The sequence below is a fragment of the Danio aesculapii genome, chromosome 15 (assembly GCF_903798145.1).
Source record: "Danio aesculapii chromosome 15, fDanAes4.1, whole genome shotgun sequence".
NCBI lineage: Eukaryota > Metazoa > Chordata > Actinopteri > Cypriniformes > Danionidae > Danio > Danio aesculapii.
In genome coordinates, this window is record NC_079449.1 from 14,098,762 (window position 1) to 14,125,749 (window position 26,988).

A 26,988-nucleotide genomic window follows, 5' to 3' on the forward strand; every position below is an offset into this window, starting at 1 on the left:
GTGAGGAGAAGGAGGATTTTGTGCCCTTTTTAGCCGATACTCAGTATTCAGGTGTAGAGACCTGCATAACCTTCAGCCCCGGGGACTTTCCGAATCCAGATGCCTTCCTCATGTCAAGCGTCTTCACTTCCTCTCGATGGCTGCTTTTCTGAGGGTGTGAGCTGAATAAAAACACCTCGGATCCCAGGAGGTGCACTGGAGAGTCTGGAGCTTGAAGAAAACTAATATGGCTCTTTTAAAAGTTTAGTAGATTGATTCAATGACTGATGAAGAAATAACTTTAATATTATTAGTGGTTGTTTGCTTTGTTTTGACAAATATATTTTAATACTTAATACTGCTCATTCTACTGCGAGAAGTCTACTACTAAGTTTTCCCTGTCATTAAACAATTAATAAGATTACTTTGTTTAGTAAAAATAACCCATAGCATGAACACATAATGTAGCCTTATGCTAATGTGGCTCAGTGGTTAAAACTGTCGCCCTCAATTTCAAGTCCCGGCTGGACCAGTTGGCATTTCTGTTTGGAGTTTGCAAGTTCTCCCTGTGTTCATATGCGTTTCCTCCAGATGCTCCGGTTTTCCCCATTGACCAAAGACATGCGCTATAAGTGAATTGGATAAACAAAATTGACCGTAGTGTATGAGTGTGTGTGAATGCGAGAGTGTATGGGTGTTTCCCAGTACTGGGTTGCGCCTGGAAGGGCATCCGTTGCGTAAAACATATGCTGGAATAGTTGACGGTTCATTTTGTTTTGGCAACCCCTAATAAATAAGGAACTAAACCAAAGGAAAATGAATGAATGAATAGAAACAGAAGTGCATTAAGAATGTCTGAAGTATAAAGTGTATACAAAATATCAACACAGCACCTGGTTTACACAATTTAGAACAGCGCATCTAAAAAATTGTATGGCTTAGTGATAGATGTTTGTTATTTCATTCACCTATCAGAGATCTGCAGTGAACACAATCCACCAAAAAGCCATAAACCATCATAAATGACTTAATCAAGCCGGTCTTACTACTGTTTTTGTCAAAGTTTTACATACATCTGTGCTTCAGATTGAATCAATTAATGCAGTAATTAATTTGTGATTTGTTATGACTTTTAAAATCCAAATGGTGAAAAACGAAAGGAAAAAATACTTTCAGAACAAACGCGCTTATAAACTGGACAGGCAAACACAATCATAGACTAGCACATCACTAGTGTGTATCATAAAGATTTGTAGTGTTACAAAATTTCAGCCATTATATAAAAAAATCAAGCTAGAATAGGGGGTGATTTAATAATATAATAATAATAATAATAATAATAATAATAATAATAATTATTATTATTATTATTATTGTTGTTGTTGGGTGACACGATGGAGGAGTGGGTAGTGCTGTCGCCTCACAGCAAGAAGGCCCCTGGTTCAAGCCTTGTCTGGGTCAGTTGGCATTTCTGTGTGGAGTTTGCATGTTCTCCCCGTGTTCGCGTGGGTTTCCTCCGAGTGCTCCGGTTTCCCTCACAAGTCCAATAACATGTGCTGTAGGTGAATTGGGTAAGCTAAATTGGCCGTAGTCCTAGATTAATAAAGGGACTAAGCTAAAAATTAATGAGTTAATTATTATTGTTTTATTTTATTATTATTATTATTTTTGATAATAAGTTATCAAAATTTATTGTGTCCCCCTTCTGGAGTGACAATATAATCTCTCTTCCCCAGAGATGTATAGTAACGAAGTAGAACTACTTCACTACTGTTTTCATTCTGCTTAACCACGTGCCCCAAAAAAAGATATTTAAAATAAACATGTTTACAGAACACCTTTTGTTTTCACCTTTAATTGATAGGACAGTAGAGAGTATTGACAGGAAAGCATGGGAAGCAGAGAGAGGGTGAAGGATTGGCTTAGGACCACAAGGCGGTAATCGAGCTTGGGTCACCATGAGCTCCGAAGTGCATGTGTCGCGCACTAATTACTACACCACTGGCGCCGACAATATGATGTCTTTTGACTGCTTTCTTTAATAACTACATCACCCATTACTTGTACTTTTACTTTCAGTATGTGAGTAGTACATTTTTAAATGAACTACTTGCAATACTTAAGTACAAAAAATGTTGAATACTTTAGTACTTCCACTTAAGTATGGTGCTTAAAGAGCACTTCAACTTCTACTCAAGTAACTTTTTGGTAGAGCACTTTTACTAAAGTCTGGGTCTCAAGTACTTTATACATCTCTGCTCTTACCTAATCTAAACTTCTGTTAGTTAGATCCAAAGTGGTTCCTTTCTCGCTGTCATTGTTTTTGAGCTCAGCACTGTGTCATTTAGTTCTAACTTTAACAAAAATAAAAGCATGCATGGCTCCGGTAATTAAGCGTTTCTGCTGATACTGACTGCATCTGCGTCGTGCGAACGTTCAACCCCTCATTTGTGAATCACTTCCTCTTGTATTTGTCACAGTGTGTTTGTCACAGTGAACTTCAGCATGAGAGGTTTTCGTTTAGATCCTTTTTTTCTGGCTGTCTGTGCTGATTCCATTGATTCATTATTGATTATGACAAGCTCAAGTGCAGCTTTTACATCCTGCGAGGTGCAATTAACTTTTTCATCTGCCACTGACTAATCAGCACTGTCTTTTTTCCCTGTTTTCTTCAGTGTGATCCTGGAGAGGCCACTAAACTGCTGTATGACCTGCTGTACACAGAACCCATAAAGATTGTCCTGATGCCGGGCTGTAGTTCAGTGTCGACGCTGGTGGCCGAAGCAGCACGAATGTGGAACCTTATAGTGGTGCGTTTGCCTTTTTTTAATATCTGTGTTTTTGATCGCTGATTTCTCCATACACATGAATTAGGATTTAACATAGACTACACTTACTTGGACATCAATAATCAAAGGATTTGCCTTAATCTGAATAAGACAACAATATGATTAAGGTGTTTACATGAGTTGTATTTTTGAATGTTCCTTTCATGATCCCATTTTACGTCATAGCACATAATTTGATTAATGTCATTGAGTTCATCTTTAACTGCAGTTTGGCACTCTCACTTTCATTCAAGAACATTTCATGCATGCCCCCCGTGACAAACAAGATATTGGATGTGAGTAAGAACTGCTGGAAGAGTGTTTTTTTAATAGAATTTGACACTGCACGCCATATGGGATAAAAAACCATTCAGAGAATAGTGTCAAACAGCCGTGTGCGTATAGACTATTCTGTCGCAAAATACAGCAAAAAGCCTATGAGATGGTAATAGTTTGATTGCGTTGTTTAAATGTCTGTACTACACTTTAATAATGTAATAAATAATTAGATTTCTGTTTAGTTCGATCATGACCTTAATCAGATTAAATTAATCAAAACCGCTGTTTACATGGTAGACTCTTAATCAGAATAAAATCGGATTATTGGTGTCCATGTAAACATACTCATTTTCACGTAACATTTTCACTGGTATCCTGCACACATGCACACGACATCACCTATCTGCGATATAACTGCAGGTTAACTATGCTTGTATATGAAAAGTTCAGATGCAAAAGCCGCTAAACTCTATTTCCGCCAAAAATAAGATAATGATATTGAGTGAATGCTTTAGGCACGAAGTACATGTTCAACAAATAGATTTGTTTAAAATCATCCAGCGTCCCAGCGTCAGCGCATTCAGAAATAACAATTTGTTTGCAAAAGCCACTAAACGCCACTTGCCTTTGACAGCAAAAGCTGCTATATCCCGAGAACCAATCAGAAGGTGAGAATCGAATCACATGTGTTCAATATAGCGGCGCGCTGATGAGCCGGCTTTTATGAAGAGACTGTTTTATTCCGCTTTTGATTTCAGTTTCAAAAGATGGAGTATGATGAACTGCAAGAGCCTGTCCGACTGTCAGTGAATGCCAAATGAAAACGTCCCTTTCCTCAAAACTCTGTGCATTATTAGAAAAAGAAAACACAATGTACAGTCAGAAGTGGTAACATGCATTCATAATGTTTGTTTGCGCAGCGGCGCTACTTTGATTGAGTCTGATTTACTATAGCTACAATACATTTAACAGCAACTCCATTTCACAAAAGACGAAGTTAAGATGCCGTTCTTTTATCCCGCATGGATGCTATAAGGATAAACAAGAGACGAAAAAGAGACCAAGATCTTGAGTACAGTGAAAATAATTAAATGACAGCTTCTGAGAGATATCCCCTTTTTTGCACAGTATAGGCCTACCTTGTGTTTTATTTGCTAATGCAACCTATGTTTTAAAAGATAAATATAATGTATAAAACGGTACATCATTTATATTACTTCAATAAATGATATTATTTTATTTAGTAATGGACAATGCGAAGATATTGATGTTTCACAATGTTTTTATGCTACATTTGAATCTAACAAGCTTGTTTACATTGCTCTACTTATATTAAATCCAAATCCCAAATATCAGAAATGACAATAGATTGTTTCAATGTCAGTTTTAATGTTATTGATTAATGCACTTGTCAGATTTCATTCATTTATTTTCCTTCTGCTTAGTCCCTGCTTTATCAGGGGTTACCAAAGCGGAATGAACCGCCACTTACTTGACAGATGTATTTTAAATTTTAGGTGGTTTGTGTATGTGTTTTTTGTTTGGTAAAATAATCTCTAATTGCATCTTTAGTGATTTTCAACTAATTACAATGTCTTGTCCGAATAGGTGGATTTTGCGATAAGTTATCATTTAAAAAAATGACGATTAATACAATTTACAGTAATGATTTCTATTTATTTTGAAATATTAGGAAATAAATTAGGAATATATATAATTATAGAAATAAATTTTATGTAATACTGTTTCGGCCCACGGCTTGCAATAATATTTGTTTTTTTGCCCTTCATATGAAAAAGTTTGGGCACCCCTGTCAAAAAATACTTTTATATAAAGTATTAAGTAGTTCAGTACTTTCTCCTTGTGTCATTTCATTGTTATTAGCCTACACAACTAATTTTTCAGATTTTTTTTGTTTTATTTTATTTTTATGTTTGTATTGGTTGGGTTTTTACCAAAATCTGGTTCAATTCCATGTCAACAGCTTCTTTAGAAATATTATTCCCAGGACAAAAAAATGACTTATTTTTTCCCGCTGTATGTGCAGCACTCAAAAAAATGACTTTTGCTGCTTGTTCAAACTGCTTATTTAAAATGAGTTGACATTTAATTTTAAAGTTAATTTAAGCAATTTATGTTGGGATAACATTGTATGAAACCCAGCATTTTTTTTACTGTGAGCCATGGCAAAGGAGGTGCTTTTTCATGAAACTATTCCTGAACGCTATCTGTTGCATTTTAGACACAACACATTCTCTGTGAATGCCCCCTTGGAACTTCATCCTGTATGCTATTTTAGTTTCCATGGTGACACACCAAGCTTTAATTAAGAAGAGTGGTTTATTAGAAATTTTGGGTTGAAATTCTGACAGCTATGTGACATTTACAATATAAATTCTGTACATTACAAATCCCATATGTGAGACGATACTCTGTACAAGACGGTACATAAATATTAGTTAGTTAACAGTTTCTATATTTTTTTGGGCACAGAAATAATAGTACCACATGTGCGACTGCACTGCTCAGGAGGATATTTTTGCATTGTGAAGTTGGTTTATTGTCATTTTTGATTAAACAGCATAATAAAACACTTTGCAACTTGATTTGAAATTTGGATGAGGAGATGCACCACCCAAAACAAGCAGTTCTGTGTTGTTTTTAGGCCATGGAACAAAAAGAATTTGAACTTGTGATCTTGTTGGGTTTCTCTAAATTGCTGACACTTTTGAAGTAGCTTCCAAATTAAATCTGTCAAAAAAAAAAGATGCTCTCGCGGATGTCAGAGAACTAAATGAGAGTGCGAAAGCGGAAAAAAGAGAATAAAATACACAAGATACCCCTTAGCAATTTGACGAAATAATTATGTTTTCCAATTATTCTCTTTCAATCATCTGGCATCCGCTGAGGTTTGCTGGAATTTGGAAATTAATGTTCTCAGTCATGGCTTTGTTCTCATCAGATATTTTTACTTACGTTGGAAAGTTGGAAAAGCGAGTGTTGAGTTTACTTTTAACAAGTCAGCTCTCTAAGGAACCTAGATGAGCTCTTTTTTGAGAGATGGGTTTGTAGTCAAGCAGATTAAGAAAGAGATGCTCTTGGAAAATGAATAACCATACATAACAGTTTAGGCTAATCAACCCTTGTGCAGAATAAGCACACCTTAGCATATATTTTAGCATATAAATATTTCTTATTTTGCAAATTGTGCATGTTAATCCTTTAACCCTTATGTGCTGTTCGGGATGTTTTCATCCACTCTAAGGTGATTTTGAGTCTTAATTTGGCCACAACTACTAAATTCTCTGCGTTTCAGCAAATGGAATGATTTTTGGTGACAAATCTTATTTTGACACATATTTTGGGAAGATGCTTTGGGCATACACTCTGGGCAAATTGACTACCCTTTCATTATGTTTGTGGCTGTTCTTGCCCCATAGACTTGTATCATTATGACATTTTTTTTATTGCAAATCAATGACACCATATAATCATGCATTCTTGATTGTTGCTGGTTTTCCCTAAACATAATGAAAAGGGTACATGAACATAATGAAAGGGTAGTCAGTTTCAATAGTACACAAGGGTTAAGGTGGCCAGTTTATTTGGTTAAAGGGACAGTTCACCCATAAATGCATGTTTCGTCTCTATTCACTCACACACAAGTGCTTTTAAACTTTTTGGAATTTCTTTCTTCTGTTAAACACAAAACAAGATACTTTGAAGAATGTTTGGAACAAGCAGCCATCAATAGTAGGAAATGACTCTGCCCCCCACCCCATACTTGAAAAAAAAATGTTCAACAGCAGATACAAATTTATAAAGGCTGAAACCACTTGAGTCAGATTCAAAAAGATTTAATGCCAGGTATGTTCACATGAGGAATTTATTTTTGTGACAGAGCTTCTACAGTGCAACAGAATTACAGAGACAGTAAAAATTACAGACACAAAAAACAGATAATAAATATATTTTAAAAATAGAAGTAGAAGTACTTGAGTGTGAGTAAATGTGAATAAAAAGGGAGAAAATCTTCATTTTTGAGTGAACTGTGTCTTTAAATTCTGTTCCTGACCCCATTCTAAGCAATTTTTAGAGATTGTAATGATAACTTATGCATAAAAAGGCTATCCACAGTTACAATACATGTTAAAGGGTTTTTTAAGCCAAAAATTAAAGTTTGCTGTAAATTTTCTCACCTCTAAGCTGTCCAAGATAATGTGATTTTTTTTTTTGTCCAAAAGAGCAATCTTTAAGGAAAATCTGTAGTTGAAACTCAACTTTGTCAATGTCAATTTTATTTAAATAGCACTATTAAACACAACCAACGGTTGACCAATGTGCTGCACGATACAAATCACAAAGAGAAAGATGTGAAATAATAGCTAAAACAAACAATTCTCACTGATACAAATCAAAGAGGTACGCTTTCAACTTTAAAAACTTTAGAAAGATTTAAAAACAGACAGAGATGATATAGATCTAATACAGAAGAGCAGAGCATTCCACAATCTAGGACCAGCTACTGTGAAAGCCATGGCCGTGTTCAAAATGTCATCGATGTTATCAAAGTGCACTGCAGTTTACTCAACTGTAAAAATGCTTTGAAAGCAAATTACACCTAAGAGAGGTGACTTTAATGCTTTTTTAAAAAATAATTTCAAGTTAAGATGTTAGAACGTTCTAAATGAATAGGGCATAGGGGGGATAACTGGGAATAGAACACAGCCAGCAACTATGTTTCTAACCACAGCTCCAGAGGTGTAGTTGCAAGCCTTCAAGTTTGCGACACAGTTTGCGAATGTTCTTTGGAACGGGTCTGACAGATAAGAAGGTGCCAAGCCATTTAGTGATTTAACCAAGAGAAAAATTTTAAAAGTGACACAATTTTTGGTACTGGTTAAAAGCAGCATTTTGAACTAACTGTAAATGAGATAGAGTTGTTTGACTAATCCCAAAATATAGTGAGTTAAAGTAGTCCAACCTAGAAGTAGTAAAATTATGATTTATTTTTTCAACTTTTTTGTCTAGATAGAATAGGTTTGACTGTTTTCACTTTGGCGATTCATAAAATGAAAGTAAACAAAAAAAAAAAACTTGACCAGGCAAGTACAGTTATTTAAATGATTTGAAGTACACATTCAGCACAGTTAAGCTTTTTATAGCAGAATGTGTGTGTATGTGTTTAAAATCAACCACCTTGTTCATTGCTTGAAATACAAAGAGTTAGTTCAGAAAGACTGAAGCAGAGAGTTGTTAGCGTTCCTCTGCTCTGCCTTTCAGAGTATCGACACATCAACATTGAATGAAGAAACAGATTGGCTTATTTATTCAGGTTTGCACAAAGCTTCTGGCTCCACTGGGCTGACATTTACCCTTCTTACAGTGTGTGCAGAAATCTGACTCATATTTTATGCTCTGCTTTTGCTTTGTGTTTTCCTTCTTTTCAAGGGACTCAAATAAGGTCAGCCGTAAAGCTGAGTAGATATTTTTCAATGTGCACTCTCCATCCTTACACTTTTACATTTTTTTATTCTCCTCTCTCTCTCTCAATAGTTCTCATACGGATCCAGTTCTCCAGCGTTATCCAACCGCCAGCGATTTCCAACTTTCTTCCGTACGCACCCGTCAGCGACTTTGCATAATCCCACACGTGTGCGGCTCTTCCAGAAGTGGGAATGGACAAAGATTGCCACTATCCAGCAGACCACTGAAGTCTTTACCTCGGTCAGTCCTGCATGCGCAACTTTCTCTCCTATTTATCTGACTCAGTGCAGTCATACTGGGGTTTTCCAGGTCTCGAGATTTTTGGGCTTTTCTGCTGTGCCGCCAAATGAGATTTTGGTGTGAAAACACAAAAGTAATTAACAGAGTTTTAGCATCCTAGCACTTTTCCTACAGTACTTGAAGAACTTTCGTCCAACTGAACTGTAGAAATCCATATAAATGAACACAAAAATATCTGTGTGGTGTTCAAAACATATATAGGTTGCTTTTAATCACGTGTTTCTGGTGATGTGCGATGTTCAGATGGAGGGCAGGAAGTAAAAAACTGAATGGGAGACATAAGGGAAAGTCCGTATTTTTGCGATTTATACCATATTTCAAAGGAGATATGAACAGGAAATAACCACATATGTTGGACATGATCCTTATATCACAAAGAGGACAGAGTTTTCAACTGAACTAAAATATATTTGCCTGAGGTGGTAGATACTGTATAAGCTATTACGTAACATGAAAACATACTATAGTAAATACTAGTGTTATAAAGCATACTATAGATAATTACTTGAATTAAACTGTCTTAGCAATAATATTGTTGCTGTGGTACAACTATAGTCAAAAACAATTTATTCAATAGGCTTCAGTTCTCTACGCTATCATTATACACCATCACAATGCACCACAGTTTACACTCACGTCACAGTGTTTATTACAATGAGTTGTACATATTACACACTTTACTATGTAGTTCAAAAACATGGTAATTACAAATTACTGTAGTCCCCCTCATGCAGATATCTTCCGGACATCACGAAGTAACATAAAAGCATGGGCGCATAGTCTGCATTATATTATTATAATTATTTTGTAAGGGGTAAACAGTGCTCCACAATGATAACCATCTAGTTTTGTCGCTAGTACTGTGGTCGATGAACTTACGCCAGTAAAGACTTGGACTGTTGCAAAACAAGACAGAGATTTCATTGCATTGATTACCTGCAGGGTACGTTATTTATATTCTTCTGGACTTTGTATAAGTGTGGTGGTGTTTGTATCTGATTTTTAAAAAACACATTAACATATAATACATATAGCTAGGCCTTTATATAATAGTTATTAGTGCAGTTAAACAAATCATCATAAAAACAGTTTGTACACATGGATGTATTGAATAAATGTCTATTATATGCTGCCTTTTCTTCCATTTTTAAGACAGTTTTATGAACTTTCCCCCTTTTATGAGCACAAACTTTTGGAAGACTGTTTGACATTTATTATTTTGGCTGATTTAAATGATTATAAACACAAAACAGAAACATTTTGATATTCTGATAGCGATTCCTATGTAGAAGAACCACTTCCTGCCCTCCATCTGAGTCTTGCGCATCATCAATGACGTCATGTGAAAACAAGCTCTAGTATGAAGGCGAAATAGGATAAGAAGACCAATGTTTACCATAATATACCTTGATATTCATTAAAAACCACCAGAATTAATGAAATATAGTAAAATGCATCATTCCATGTGGTATTTCTGGTTGTGTGTAGCAACTAAAACTTTGCAATGTGAATTGTTTTGTGAACCTGTCGAAATTTAAAGGCTTTGCATTTGTTTTGACAAGTCTTAAACGGGACCTATTTTGTCACTTTTTACAGGATGTAGAATAAGTCTCTGATGTCCCTAGAGTGTGTATGTGAAGTTTCAGCTCAAAATACCACACAAATAATGTTTTAGAACTCTTTAAAAACGCACCTTTTAGGCTTTGATCCAAATTGTGTCGCTTTAAATTCAAATGAGTTTCATAAACAAGACTAATGTACTATGCTAATGAGGGAGACATCAATTCAATTCAATTCAACTCACCTTTATTTGTATAGCGCTTTTACAATGTAGACTGTGTCAAAGCAGCTTCACATAAAAGGTCATAGTAAATAGGAACAGTGTAGTTCAGTTTGTAGTGTTTAAGTTCAGTTCAGTTTGGCTCAGTTCAGTGTGGTTTAATAATCACTACTGAGAGTCCAAATATTGAAGAGCAAATCCAAGGATGCGCAGCTCTATAGATCCCGAACCATGCAAGCCAGTAGCGACAGCGGAGAGGGAAAAAAACTTCACTAAATGGCGAAAGTGAAGAAAAAAACCTTGAGAGAAACCAGGCTCAGTTGGGCACGATCATTTTAATTTCTCCGCTGGCCAAACGTCTTGTTCAGAGCTGCAGTCTCATCACTAATGGGCGGGGCTTTCATCCTCTGATGACACGTATAAAGGGCGAATGTAAATCAGAGTGGATCTGCAGCCTGTTTTAGTGAAGTGTGATTATAAAAAAATTTAATTAATAAATTTTTACCGTTAGAAGCTGGTTATATTCACAGACTGTTGCCACACAACTGTGTTTAAACCTTTTATACAAGTGATTTTTGCATAATAGGTCCCCTTTAAAGGCACAGCAACCTAAAAACATGAATAAAGTAAAAGAGATAAGGGTGTAAATAAAGCAATGGTTATGAGGAAAACTAATTTATGACTAAATTAATTCATGAATACTATAATTTGATCTCAGGTTTGAAATTATGTAAAAAAGTGCAGAAATCCACACAAATTAATAAAAGGTCTGGTGTTGGGTGACTTGATATTCTATAAAGGTGAAATTAGGACAGAAAAGCAGGTGTTTTTAAACATCATTGAACACCATCAGAACTAATAATGAAGTATTCAAATGCTGTGAAATAATACCTACTGCTCTGCATTTTCTTTTGATGGGTTTCAGTTTTGACAGGTTCTATGGCACATTGTTTTGTGAGCCTGTCAAAAATAAATGATTACTTTGTTTGCACAAAAAAAAAACTTTGGGGAGAAGTTTTGTGTTAAAAATAGCAGAAATTCACATAAATTAACACATTATATTCAATGTACAGTGACTATAAGCATGGATAGGCATGCATGTGTTTTATCTAATCGCTATAATATTCACTAAACACCAGCAAAACTAATAACAAACTAGCAAAATGCAGTAAAACTGTCATAGATATTTACATTAGATGTCGCCTACACTATTAGTGTCTGTTGGAAGAAATGCATCAATAGAGCTGCCATTTTAGTACAGAGTAGCGTTTCTTAGAAATGAATGTGAGACCAAGGTGCAGTGGAGGACTGGCCATCCAGAGCCAGAGATATATACACATATATTCATATAGCTATGATTAGGAGTTTTCCCGGTGGTCAGTAATGCAAATATTTTATTTAAATACGAAAATTATAATTTTATAAAATTAAAACTATAATCACTTTTCTACATCAATAGAAACAAGCTTTTTTGATAAAGAGCATGTGTATGTGTGCATGGAAGTGTATTATTCTCCCTACCTGTTAAATTTCATCTGTGTCCTGAAACACACCCCCTCTCCCGCGTTCACTGCTAAATCTAACGGAGGGAGCGTTAGTTTGCGAATGAATCCCCGTTATGAACGACTCGTTCACTTATCTGACAATAATACAAGTTTCTGGCACCGCAGCATCTTGTTGTCATATTTCATTTACATTGTTTGCTGATTTTATACCACAAAACTAGCATAAGTCTAGAATTTAGTGTGAGTTGGTGCTACTTTCTATATGTTCAGTGCAGTAAGTGAATGGATTATCATCAATAAAAACGAAATCTTACCTATAAAATAATCTGCCTTTGTGATTTGCTTTCTTTGCTCGTTATTGCATCCGTACACAGCGCTAAAGTCCAGCACCTTCACATTGGCTTTAGTCTTAACTAGTGCGGTTGAATGACTTTTGTCCTGGGAGCACTGTACAAATGTGGCGGCACTATTTACGCATGCTCAGGGTCCGTGTGTGATATCTAGTGTATATATCTATGAAACTATAGTATGTATATGACCTGCAGCGCTGCAATTTCTTCTGAAAGATTTCAGTTGTCTCAGTTTTATTGTGTGTTTCAGCTTGGATTGTTAAAGAAAACCTTAAAGGTTCTGTATGTAAGTTTTTGGCTTAGATATTTAGGAACATGCTAAGTGAATATTCTTGTTCATCTGAAAAACAATGCTGAAATCAGATATTCTGTTATGAAGAGGTGCGTTACATGCTGGAACTCTGTCTTTGTTGTGGGCCATTTAACCCGCCCAATGCCACTTTAGCCAATTATATTTGCACCATGTGTAGTCGGTTACATTGCAACCCCGTGTCCTAACAACACACTACGTCACCAGATTTGCCGTGATAAGCAATTAGGCTGTTTGCACCAGACGAAACATGACTGAAATGTAAATACAGCTATTCATAAGCACAGAATAGTGCACTCACTGCACACCAACAAAATGGTAAGCCTTATAATTTAATTAATAAATAATAAACCTCTTTAACATTATTAAATGTACAATCTGAATCACTGTTTTGTGTTGACTTGCACTAAGTGACAGTTCTAAAGTTCAATTTCAAACAGTTTTTTTTTATTTTTTTAGGTTCTGAGGTGAATCTGCTGCTGCTTTCAGTAGTATTGCAGTAAATTTAATGTAAAATGGCATTCACACTCATATTATTAGGATTTAACACAGAATAATCCTTTTAATATGGAAAATATTGCATCTATCGCGTGTGGTTTCTTTTATTTAGAACATGATTTAAATCAGCCTATGTTGGTGTGGTCAAACTGGCAACCTCCATGTGTTTTGAGTGTAATACCTAGTTCAACCACTGGGTGTAAAACTTACATACTGCACCTTCAAAACAGGCTCAGCATATATCTTACAAATAGGTCATCTACATACTATTCCCCCCTTCCCCCCACAAAACAAGCTTATTCTGAAGGTCAAAACTAAATTATGTCATGTTTGCTTTAAAACTATTGAAGATTGCTATAAGCAGATCTCAGGGGTCAAATGAAGCATTCAAATATGAAATGAATTATTTAAAGGAAGCAATTTCCCACAAAAGTGGTTTCCTTTTCTTCTCAAAACTGTTAGCGAGCTTATACTGTAAGGTTAAAGCCTCAGAGTGAATGCTGGTTGATTATTTTCTCCTTAAGCGATGAAGGAATCTTAAAGTCATTTTTCTTGATGTTGGCTGCTAGGAATATTGACCATGTCATAAATCTCTCATGCATTGATTCAGTATTGAGCTAGTGTAATTCCACCAGGCTAATGATCCTCCTCCATCTCTTCACCAGCTCATCTCTTTTCCTCATTCACTTACATCTTTCTCCATTGTCCTCTCGGTTCAATGATGTCCTGATGTCTCTATAGCACTTTTACAAAAAAATAGCTTGCCTCGTTCTGTACACACACACAATAAAAGTTTTAGGGGCTACTACTTTTCAATTGATTGGTCATTATTTTTTTAATATATATATTTTTTTAATATATATATATATATTTATTTATTTATTTATTTATTTATTTATTTATTTATTTATTTATTTATTTATTTATTAATTTACTTATTTTTTATTTTTTCAGTTGTTTTTTATTATACTAGATTTCATAAATACAAACTAATTTTTTAATTTAAATTTTTATATAATCATAATTTTTAATGCAATTTTTTATTTAATAAAATTTTATTTTATAATATAATGTATATATTTTTAAATAAATGTATTTAATTTTTTGATTTAATTAAATTTTTTTTTTTTAATTTTAATTTAATGTTATTAATGTTGTTTTATTTTAATTTTGTTTTGTTTTATTTTATTCTATTTTGTTTTATTTTGTATTTTATTTAACTTCATTAATTTTGTTTTTATTTTATTTCATTTTATTTTTAATCTTATTTAATTTATTATTTTGTTTTATTTTAGTTTCGTTTTTAATTTTAATTAAATACAATTTTATTTTATTATATTTGTTTTTATTTAATTTTTTATTTCATTTAGTTTCATGAATTTTGTTATTTTATTTTATTTTTGTTTTTTATTTTATTTTTTATTTCATTTATTTGAATTTTTTATTACATTTTATTAATTACATTTTATTTTTGTTTTGTTTTTTATATTTAATTTATTTAAATTTAATTTTTTTATTGAATTTTATTAATTTTGTTTTATTTATTTATTTTTTATTTTTATTTATTTTATTAAATTTTTTATATTATTTAATTTTATGAATTTTGTTTTGTTTTATTTTATTTTATTTTGGTTTAATTAAATTTTTAAATTTTAGTTTAATTTAATTGCATTTTTTATTAAATTAAATTAATTTAATTTAATTTGTATTTTCTTTTTCTTTTTCTTTATTTTATCTTTTTTCTTTTATTTTCTTTATTTTATTTCATTTAATTTCAATATCCCAGGCCATTCTTTCCCTTCCCATTCGTTGGGATTTTCTATACTTTGTTCTGCGGTTTGACCATTCATCTCATGGCCCTCTTTTCTATTCTGCTCTTTCATTTGCACCTTGATCTTTCATGCGGGCTCTTACTGTCCATCCTTCTCTCTCTCTCTCTCTCTCTCTCTCTCTCTCTCTCTCTCTCTCTCTCTCTCTCTCTCTCTCTCTCTCTCTCTCTCTCTCTCTCTCACTCTCCCTCTCCGCTCTCCACAAACATCACTCCTGTCCTGTCAATCGCTCTCTTCTTCTCTCCGCAGACTCTGGATGATCTGGAGGAGCGTGTGAAGGAGGCCAACATCGAGATAAGCGTCAGACAGAGCTTCCTCACCGATCCCGCAGTGGCTGTCAAAAACCTGAAGGTGCTTTGATGAAAAATTCACCAGCCTCTCACTTCCTCTCCTCAGCCTGTGTCGGTTAGCTTTTCCAGCAGGCAAAGCGCATGAAAAAATCTTACGTGAAATAAAGCAACACTCCGAGGAATCAGTTCCCTTCATCAGATCAAGTGACGCTTTGGATGCTCGTCTTGGTCCATACTTATTATTCAGTAGTCAGACAGCATTTATTCAAATATGAAAAATATGTTGAATGAAGACCTCGTGAGAATTGGACTGCCTTTTTAAATGTTTGGCTTCACTTTTTTTTGCATATGTGAGTTGAATATTCAGCACATACGGTGTATAAAAATCTTATAGGTGATTTAATATTTTTCAGTGCTGCAATACTTTATTATTTCTCTCTTTGCTATGCAGATTCTACACTTTTCACAATAACAAATTGAATATTTAGAGGAAAGCTTTTTAAAAATGGCCATTGTTTTGTTTGGTAGCTTTAATGACGCCGAAAGTACAGACTTCAGCTTTATAGCATGCACAAAATAAATGAAAGCAATAAAATTCACGAGGGCGTTTTTACACGTAGAAAAATCCTTGTACTTCACATGGCAGTGGCTTATTGCTCATGTAAAGGCATTTGCAATTGAGAGTCAAATTTATAATTACTAATCAATAATTATTTGAATAAAATAATGCTAACACTTATAAATAAAGTAATAAAGTTATTCATTGTTAGTTCATGTAAACTCACAGTGCATTAACTAAGGTTAACAAGCATTAATTTGGATTTGAATAATGCAAACTATGATTAATAAATGCTGTACAAGTATTGTTTGTTCATGTTAGTAAATACATTAACGTTAACTAATGAAACATTATTGTAAAGTGTAATAGAGTTTTTTTTGTAGGCTATTTGTAGTTTTGGGGCATTATATCACCTTTCAATGCAGCATATACAGTTGAAGTCTTCTAGATATTTTTCAAGACACTTCTATTCAGCTTAAAGTGACACTTAAAGGCTAATAGGCTAATTAGGTTAACTAGGCAGGTTAGGGCAATTAGGCAAGTTATTGTATAATGATGGTTTGTTTAGTAGACTGTCGAAAAAAAATAGATTAAAGGGGCTAATAATTGTGACCTTAAAATGGTTTTTAAAAAAATTAAAAACTGCTTTTATTCTAGCCGAAATAAAACAAATAAGACTTTCTCCAGAAGAAAAAATATTATCAGACATACTGTGAAAATTTCCTTGCTCTGTTAAACATAATTTGGGAAATATTTAAAAAAGAAAAAAAGGGGGCTAATGATTCTGACTTCAACTGTATATAAATACATTAAAATCAATATATTTCTATTTAGTCTATATTAAGGATAATTTTATAAATTACAGCAAATATATTATTAAATATTCACCCAAGCTGCCTATTTGCAACTCTAAACATTGAAGCACATAATGTATGCATACAATTTTGCTTCCAGCCCGTTTTAAAGATAACAAATGGTGAATGAAAAATAGAAATTGAAATAATTTTTTTAATTATTTGAACAAATGAATATCACACAAAAAACACTACTTAACACCAGGTATAAACATAGCCCTTAAAGTTGAAGTCAAAATTATTAGAATTAAAGCTATCGTTTTAGTATTATTTTTTAAATTGCTGTTTAACGAAAAGACTTTTTTTCAACACATTTTTCAACATAATGTTTTTAGTAACTAATTTTAAATAACTTATTATTTTGTCTTTGCCATGACAACCATAGAGGATTTTTTGATGTACCATTTATTTAGTGAGATCATAGAATTTAGCTTAACATGTGATTTGAACAGCTCATCTTGGTTATTTAGGTTAAATAGACAAGTCAATGAACAACAGTGGTTTGTGTAGGAGCCAATCAAAAAAAAAAATCGTAAGGGAGCTAAGAATATTGACTGTAAAAAAAGTTTAAATGAAAATGTAAAAAGTCTTTTATTCCTTTAACTTCCAAACCAAAAGAAGCAAGACTAACAAATTTGGTAAACAGTACTTGGGAAATGTGTATATAATAAAAAAAAAATCATAATAATATTTCAAAATACAGTTTTACATTTTTTGCTAATAATTTCATAATAATGAGATGTGTGATGGGTTCGTCTTGTTTAATTCTTTTCTCTGATTTGTCTCCAGCGTCAAGATGCTCGAATCATTGTCGGCTTATTTTACGAAACTGAAGCCAGGAAGGTGTTTTGCGAGGCAAGTGACAATTATGATTCCTTTTTTCCAAGTAAGTCTAAGCTGTCAATTTATTGTAAATCACTTCAGCACAATTCACTTCGATGCCTCCACTCCACTTGTGTTAACTCACCGAGGCTTAACTGAGATTAAAATATTGAATATGATTATGGCTTGAGCGCAGACTTTCAAAACATGGTGTCGTCTTTGGCAGGTCTTCAAAGAGAAACTGTATGGTAAGAAGTACGTATGGTTCCTCATCGGCTGGTACGCCGACAACTGGTTTAAGATCAAAGATCCGGCCATCAACTGCACAGTGGAGAACATGACAGAAGCTGTGGAGGGACACATCACCACTGAAATCGTCATGCTAAACCCTGAGACCGTTCGCGGGGCTTCCAACCTGGTGAGACTTTCACAACAGGATCATGATTATTTGGCATTTTTTTTTGTTTATGTATTCAGTTGCAGTAAAACATGATTAGCCCTCCTGTGAAATTTGAATCCTTAGATATTTATTTTTGCAAGTGTCATTTAACGGAGAGATTTTTTTCAACACATTTTTATACATAATAAAATATTATGCAACCTAAAATCAGAAAAAGTTGAGTCAGTATGGAAAACACAAATAAAAAAAGTAATTTACTTGGACTTGTTTTTCATTGCAGACAATATGAACACAAAATACTTCATGTTTTTCTGGTCAATGTCATTTAATTTGTAAACACACATCCTTTCCTGTCATTCAGACCTGCAACACATTTCAAAAAAGTTGGAACAGGAGCAATTTACGGCTAGTAATCAGGTAAATTGGTTAAATAATTGTGTGATTTGATACAGGTGATGTCAACAGGTGGTTGTTGTTATGATTTGGTACACTGTAAAAAATAAATCCGTAAAAATTACGGTTAAAAACCAGCAGCTGTGGTTGCCAGTATTTCACCGTTAAAAATACGGTACAAACCGTATTAGTAATTTCTAATTTTTACAGTAAAACACCGTATTTCAAAAATGTATAGAGGTAATATGTCTGTATTTTGAATTATCAACATATACACATCTTTTGTTACACAGATAGACACGTGAACACAGCCATATGCTGGTGGTGATGAGAAAGATACATAATGAATCAATGCTCATCACAGACAACTTTTCCCACTAGCAGAAAAGTGTATCAGTGTATAGAAGCTGCTCAGTGTCATTCACACAGCTACTAAACACCAGTATGGCAACACGCATAAAATTATAATAAAAAAGTCATGAAATAAACATTGTTTATCAACATTAGATGTAGAATAAATCTCTAATGTACATAACTGATGGGGAAACAACTAAAAAGATCCACAGTAATGTCAACAAAAAGCCTAAAAAGTCACGTGCCATGCAGGGAATTCTGGGAAAGTCACTTTACGGTTATTTGCCGTTTATAATATACTGTTAACCAGGTTACGGATTTTTACTGTGGCATTTTTACAGTTTTTTTTTACCGTTGAAATCACGGCTATTTTTTACAGTGTACAAAGCAGCATCCAAGAAAGATGTAGTCCTTTAGGAGCAAAGATGGGCCGAGGATAACCAGTTTGCCAACAAATACGCCCATGTATATTTCAACAAGACAATGCAAAACCACATTCTGCACACATTACAAAGTCCTGTCTGTGGAAGAAAAGGATACAGATGCTTGACTGGCCTGCCTGCAGTCCCGACCTGTCTCTAATAGAGAATGTGTGGTGGATTTTGAAATGCAAAATGCGACAACGAACACCCCACATGTTGCCCACCTTAAGACTTGTTTCCAGGAAGAATGGGACAAAATTACACTTGAAACACTTCATCACTTGCTGTCTTTAGTCCCTAATCCTCTTTTAAGTGTTGTAAAAAGGAATGGCAACATTAGTTACATTAGTAAACATCAGTAAATGCTTTACTGTTTCAAGTTTTTTTGAAATGTGTTGCAAGAACCAAAGTTGAAATACAATAAAAAACAATACAAGGGTGCTTAGATTAACATTATTTAAATGTTTATTGGATAGATAGCTGCTTTTTAATCCTTTAAAACTCCTCCGCAGACCTCACAAGAGTTCATTGCTCAGCTGATGTCTCGTCTCGGCGGCAAAAACCCAGAAGAGACTGGCGGCTTTCAGGAAGCTCCTCTGGCGTATGATGCCGTCTGGGCTCTGGCTCTGGCCCTCAATAAAACCGTGGCCCCGCTGAGGGCCAAAGGCTGGGGCTTGGAAGACTTCAACTACAACAACAAGGAAATTACTGCCGAGATATACAGAGCCCTCAACACCAGCTCGTTTGAAGGAGTGTCTGTAAGTTGAGTAACTTCTCTGAAAAAACAGAAGGAATAAAACAGTGCATTTTAAAATGTTCCAGGCTTTAATTTCCTAGATCTGTCAAAAAGCCTCTTTAAATTTTTAACTCTGAGATGCTCATCAGTCTCCAAAGATCCGATTTTTATTATGCAAGCAGTTATTCTCAAACTCATTATAAGGATGATTTAGCCTTTGTTCAACAGATTGTTCTGCTTTATTGAGGAATCACAAATGTGACCCAGGACTACAAAACCAGTTATAAGTGTAACATTTTTATAATTGAGATTTATACTTCAACTAAAGGCTGAACAATAAGCTTTACATCGATGTATGGTTTGTTAGAACAATTTTTGGCCAGGATACAACTATTTAAAAACAAAATCTGGAATATGATTGTTTAAAAAAAATTAAATACTGAGAAAATCACATTTAAAGTGGTCCAAATAAAGTTACTAATTCACAATCAAGAATTTTGAAGTATTTGCAATAGAAAATTTAATAAATATTCAAGATTCAATCCTAATATTCAATTTTTTTGCCATAAAATAAAGAAGCAATAATTTTGACCCATATAATGATTTTTTTGGCTATTCCCAAAATATACCCAGACCACATAAGACTGGTTTTGTGGTCCAGGGTCACAAATAGATTTTATAGTTAATTTCAACATCTTTATCCTAATGGCTTTACATATAATGTATTTATTCACATTACATATGTATTGTAATCATATTCATGCATATGTGAATCCATAGGGTCATGTCGTATTTGATGCTCAAGGTTCACGTATGGCCTGGACTCTCATCGAGCAACTCCAAGGTAAAAACAAAACCTAAAAACCTAAAACAAATGTCAAATATGACAAATGATCATTCTGTTGATTCTATTGACTGTTCATTTACATACCTTGTGAAGTTTTCTTGCACTGTATGGCTAATAAGCAGATGCCTTTTCAGTGTTTTTAATTGGCAAATAAGCCAGTATTTTAAAGATTATGGCCTAATTTTGGATACCTATTTCCACGTCATCATTTGTCTGTTGTAAATGGAGCATTTTATGGTCTGTAATTTACCAACCAAGTTGTAATCTTGTTAAATTGTGTTTAAAAAGAGTGTTTTATAACTTTGATAAGTGCAGTATACACATCTGGGAAATAAAAAGTAATTGCCAATAACATTTCCAGAATCTCTTTTAAATTATGTGTGCCTAATTATATTTGCAGTTTCAAAAAAAAAAAAGGATATCTAAACTGAACAGTGCTCTTTCAGGTAATGTTCTGTTTTATTAATGAAATAAAAGGCCACTTAAGTGCACTTAAAGAGAGTATATGTAATGCAGTGCACATAATGTTGATGGGCTGACTTACATACTAAAGCACATGTAAAGCTTAAGGATTATGATTTTAGCTGTAGTTGATATTTAATATTGCATTTAAATGTAATATCTTTGAAAAATACTCAATTGCATATTTTCCATAAATGCCTGTTAATACATCAAGCAGTACACGTTTAATTTATTTTAAAGATAATAGTGTTATGAAAGTGAATACAAAGATCCACTGTAATCCTTTAAGTGGGTCAAAATACATTTATTTGGCTAATAGCATTTTGTCTATCTATCTATCTATCTATCTATCTATCTATCTATCTATCTATCTATCTATCTATCTATCTATCTATCTATCTATCTATCTATCTATCTATCTATCTATCTATCTATCTATCTATCTATCTATCTATCTATCTATCTATCTCTGTCTGTCTGTCTGTCTGTCTGTCTGTCTGTCTGTCTGTCTGTCTGTCTATCTGTCTGTCTGTCTGTCTGTCTGTCTGTCTGTCTGTCTGTCTGTCTGTCTGTCTGTCTGTCTGTCTGTCTGTCTGTCTGTCTCTGTCTCTGTCTGTCTGTCTGTCTGTCTGTCTGTCTGTCTGTCTGTCCGTCCATCCGTTCATCCATCTCTGTCTGTCTGTCTGTCTTTTTTGTTAAAAGTACACAATGTTAAACTATTTGAGAATATCCACTGTATCTCTACATGTTTTTGCTTTTATCATAATTTGTAGGTAGAGACCAGTAGAAGCGTCTGCTAGAAGAATAAATGCCAGTGTAATAATTGTTAAAGAATTACAGTAAATGTTTACTAACAATTTCAGTTTTGGCAGAAATGACATTTTGTTTAAAAAAGTTCTCCAATGATGTATAAATTTCTGCTGTTGGATGTCGTTAGTAGACAAACCAAACTAGTAAGAGTATAATAAGTAACTGTAATTAGAAATAATATCAGGAAACTTTCCAATAATCCACAGTGTAAAGACAACCTAAACATCCATCTATCTTACTTACTATTCATTACTTTACTCTGTCTACGGTTGTAAATTAGCGTTAAAGATTTCTGAATGACCCATATTTCTGGTTTAGTTTCAGTGAATTGTCTGGACTGGTGAAAGAGTCGAACTTACATGTTGTGAGCATTTGTCTCCATATTACATCAAAGTCTTTGATTTCCAAAGAGCAGGATTTTTCTGCAACATGTTCCCTTTAAGATTAACTTTGATCAATGCGGTTAGGCTTGTTTTTTTTACATCTTCGACCCACTGATGCAGCTCTAAGTCGACTGCTTTGCAGATTTGTTGAGTCAGGCCTCTTTTGAAGCTTTTTATTGCAGTGCTTGGTGCAATGTGACCTTTAGTTGACATGCTGTTAATTAGGGCCCATGTTTTAAAATAACATTAGATTATTTATTCTGTCTATAATATGTCCTTTTATAATTCTTTTTATTTTTGTGTGATGTTTTTTTTATTAGATTTAGAGGACTATTTGGCAAATAATTTAAGAGAAATGTTTGTCGTGGAAGAATTTTAGAATATTTATCACTGACTAAATCGACAGGTTATAATAAACTATATATATATATAAAGTTGAAGTCAGAATTATTAACCCCCCTGAATTATTGGCCCCCATGTTTGTTTGTTTTTTCCCCAATTTCTGTTTAACAGAGAGAAGATTTTTTCAACACATTTCTAAACATAATAGTTTTAATAACTCATTCCTAATAACTGATTTATTTTATCTTTGCCATGATGACAGTAAATAATATTTTACTGGATATTTTTCAAGACACTTCCATACAGCTGAAAGTAACATTTAAAGGCTTAACTAGGTTAATTAGGTTAATTAGGCAGGTTAGGGTAATTAGACAAGTTACTGTATAATGATGGTTTGTTCTGTAGATTATCAGAAAAAATAGCTTAATGGGGCTAATAATTTTGACCTTAAAATGGTTTTAAAAAAATTAAAACAGTTTTTTTCTCGCCGAAATAAAACAAATATGACTTTCTCCAGAAGAAAAAAATATTATTTGGGAAATATTTAAAAAAGAAAAAAAAATTCAAAGGGGGACTAATAATTCTGACTTCAACTGTATATAAAAAAAAAAAAAAAAAAAAAAAAAATATATATATATATATATATATATATATATATATATATATATATATATATATATATATATATATATATATATATACACACACACATAAGTCCGCAGGGTCTTTAATTTCAAAAGCAAAATTTTAGGCCCTAAGAAGTCTTAAATTCACAGAAATTTTGTGTTGAAGGTCTTAAAACATTTTAAATAGGTCTTAATTTTTCTCTGTCCAAGTAAAGTACCCAAGCAGTCTAACATCCATACAATCACCAATAATATATATATATATATATATACGTTTTTTATTGCAAAGAGATACAATTGACAACAGCCATTTTACAGCAAATTGTCCAAATTTAATTCTCTAATCAGGAAAAAAAAAACATTAAAACAATTACACAAATACTCATGATGATAACAGAGCAATATTTCCCTTTACATGATCCTCCATTTATACAAAAATTTTATTCTAATATTTTCTATATTTATTCTAAATATTTATTATGTAATAAATATACTTTTAACATTGTTATATATATATATATATATATATATATATATTTTTTTTTTTTTTTTTTTTTACAAAATTATATTTTTATATTTGATCAGTTTTGTTTATTAGTATTGTTATGTGTATATTTTTTATAATGCTGCTTTATTAAGGAACTTACCAGTGTTGTCATGAATATAGCCAGTGCTGCTGATATGCCATTAAAACATGAATTAATTAATAAATATTCATTTTACAGTATCACATAAAATAACACAGACTAATTCAGTGCAGTAAACATGAAACAGGACAAAAAACAAAGTGAAATGAATGTACATGGGTTTTGCCATGTGTGTAAAATGTTTGTACATGTTACATTTGTACATTTCTAAATATATATGTTAAACATTCTTGTTAACTGATATAAAACTAGCAGATAGAGTGTATAGTTGAAAGCAGGTAAATTATAGATGGAACATTGAGGTTTTTGGAGTACAACTTGATAAAACAACTTAAATCCTAAGAATTTAATTCCTTCATGCTGTCCGAACAAAAATCAATTGTGTGTTGATTGTGTTGAAATTGTGCTTTTTTTTTACAGTGCATGTTTATTTATACACAGAAAGTCATATGTCCAAAGCACTCAAAGTAGGTGAAAAAGAAAAAAAGTCCTTTTTTAATTGCCTTGTACTTAAGACTTTTCAAGTCTTTGCCAAAGATCATTGTCACATCGATTACTCCTGAAGCACTTTTTATTTGATTCTGGATTGTACATGTCTATTTATAATTCAAGCACAGATGACGGTGTTTCTGTTTCAAGTTTGAGGCCAAAAAAGTTGTTCACTCTCTTTTGTTCAGGTTTTGGTTGTCTTTCATTTCACTTCTAACTTTTTTTTTCTCAGGTGGCAGCTATAAGAAGATTGGCTACTATGACAGCACAAAAGGCAACCTGTCCTGGTACGGAAACGACAAATGGATCGGTAAGAGAAACCGGCCCTTTTTTTTCTGCTCGTCCAGACAGCTCTGTCCATTCCACTCCTGTCACCTTTCACAGCCACACTCGGCCTGTCGAGATTGAGGCTTACCAGTATTGATTTCTGTTGGCTCAACAAAGCCCTGTCGCACTCTTTAATACATCGCTAACAATTAGCTGTCCTTTCTGCTAGCAGAGGCCATACAGGCCCAGGGGAGCGAGGCTGCGGAGCCCATCTGACCTTTGTGCAGCTCTGCAAAATTTCTCCATTGACAAACCAGTATTGATGAAAACCGTGTAAGGTGCAGAGCGGATCAAATGAAAATGTGTGATGATGCTCAAAAAGGACAGAGTGTCATTAAATTTCATAACGGGGAGGTAAACCAAGGTTTTGTTTAGACAGGCATCAAAAATCCAATTGTTTTATATATATCTTTGACTTTGGTCCACTCAGATGTTTGACTGAAACAAAGAAATCAGGGTTTAACGTGTTAGCATGTTTCCGTTCTGTAGATCTAATATAAAGCTGTATGAAATGCTTTTAAAATGCTACAAAAAAAGCTTTATTCATATCACACATTGGTATAGATGTCAAATTAATTTGCTGTAAAATACATTGTGCAATTCCGAGTGTGCAGGTGAGTGGGCTTGACAAACCACCTGTAGTGCACATTCTTTCCTCTCCATTTGCTCAGAAAAAAATTAACTAATTAAAAAAAATTTAACTAACATAGACTTGTCATAACATTTATATACTGCATGATCTAATATTTATATAAGTATTTATGTACTTTTTTGTCTGAAATACTTATAATTTTGGAAAAATCATTGGATAAGAATAGAGGCCAGATTTACAAACAGTTCATTCCAGCGCAAACTCTGCTTTGCAATTTTAAAATAATAATAAAAACATTTACTGAAGAGGAGCTGAAAAGCCACTGACAGTAGTTTTTGTGGCAGACCTTAACACGGGTTACCTATTCAGAAATTAATGTTAATCATGCAAGCTAATGCACTGAGAATTTCAGGAGTCTATTAGTACTTTATTGGTATTTGTTGTATTATTTTATGCCCCTCAACATGACTTAAATAGGTAGTTCATCAAAAAATAAATAACTTGTAATCATTTGCTTCTCAGTTTGGCACTTTCACTTTCATTCAGGAACATTTCATGCATGCACCCCCTCCCCCCCACCCCGTGACAAAAGAGATATTGGATGCGCGTATGAACTGCTGGAAGAGTGTTGTTTAAATGGAATTTGATACCGCACGCCGTATGGGAAAAAGAACTCTGCATTTCACGATGCAGGTGTCTGTGGTCCTTCACTGACTCAGTAGGTGCAGAGAATAGTGTCAAACAGCCGTGTGTATATAGACTATCCTGTCGCAAAATGCGGCCAAAATCCTACACGACGATAATAGTTTGATTAAGGTGTTTATGTGTTTGTGCTGCACTTCAATAATGTGACTAAAATCAGCATACTCCACATGTCTGAAGTCGATTTTTATTTAGTTTGATTATGACCTTAATTGGATTAAATTAATCAAAAGTCACTGTTTACATAGTAGACTCTTAATCAGAGTATTGTCCTAATCGTATTCAAATCAGATTATTGGTGTCCATGTAAATGTACTCGCTGACTATCATAGTATTTTTTATACCCACTGTAGATGTCAATGGCTGCTGGTTTCTAATGTTCTTCAGAATATCTCGTTTTGTGTTCAACAGAAAAAAAGAAATTCATAGACGATAAGAACCACTTGAGGGTGTGTAGATTGTGAGGAAATTGTCATTTTTTTGGTGAACTACCCCTTTAATCATGTTTGTTTGTAGATTACATGCATTTTAATGTCTTGTCTGCTTGTTTGCAATTTTATTTTGACTGGTTTAAGCTTCACAAAATGAAAGTTAGCTGCTGTAATTAAAATTCATGCGCTATCATTAATTCACTCACATAATTTTCCACTCCCATTGGCCCCTTTAATTGATTGTATTTGCATACTAATTTGCCCTTTTTATTAAAGCTGGCCATAGAAGTCGTTATTTTCATCAGGCAGTGGCACATAAAGTGCATTATCTACGCCTGTGAGTGAATTCGCACAC

General features: G+C 33.5%; 1 protein-coding gene across 1 annotated transcript in view; it reads left to right on the forward strand.

Annotated features, from left to right (window-relative positions):
• The window catches only part of gabbr1a (gamma-aminobutyric acid (GABA) B receptor, 1a), a 97,610-nt gene that overhangs the window by 34,734 nt on the left and 35,888 nt on the right, over nucleotides 1–26,988 (forward strand). Inside the window, exons 8-15 of the mRNA XM_056474102.1 lie at nucleotides 2,655–2,789; nucleotides 8,643–8,813; nucleotides 15,395–15,496; nucleotides 17,638–17,703; nucleotides 17,897–18,088; nucleotides 19,752–19,997; nucleotides 20,756–20,819; nucleotides 24,814–24,891. Of these exons, the coding sequence (XP_056330077.1) occupies nucleotides 2,655–2,789; nucleotides 8,643–8,813; nucleotides 15,395–15,496; nucleotides 17,638–17,703; nucleotides 17,897–18,088; nucleotides 19,752–19,997; nucleotides 20,756–20,819; nucleotides 24,814–24,891 (1,054 nt within the window). The remainder of the gene's footprint in view (nucleotides 1–2,654; nucleotides 2,790–8,642; nucleotides 8,814–15,394; nucleotides 15,497–17,637; nucleotides 17,704–17,896; nucleotides 18,089–19,751; nucleotides 19,998–20,755; nucleotides 20,820–24,813; nucleotides 24,892–26,988) is intronic.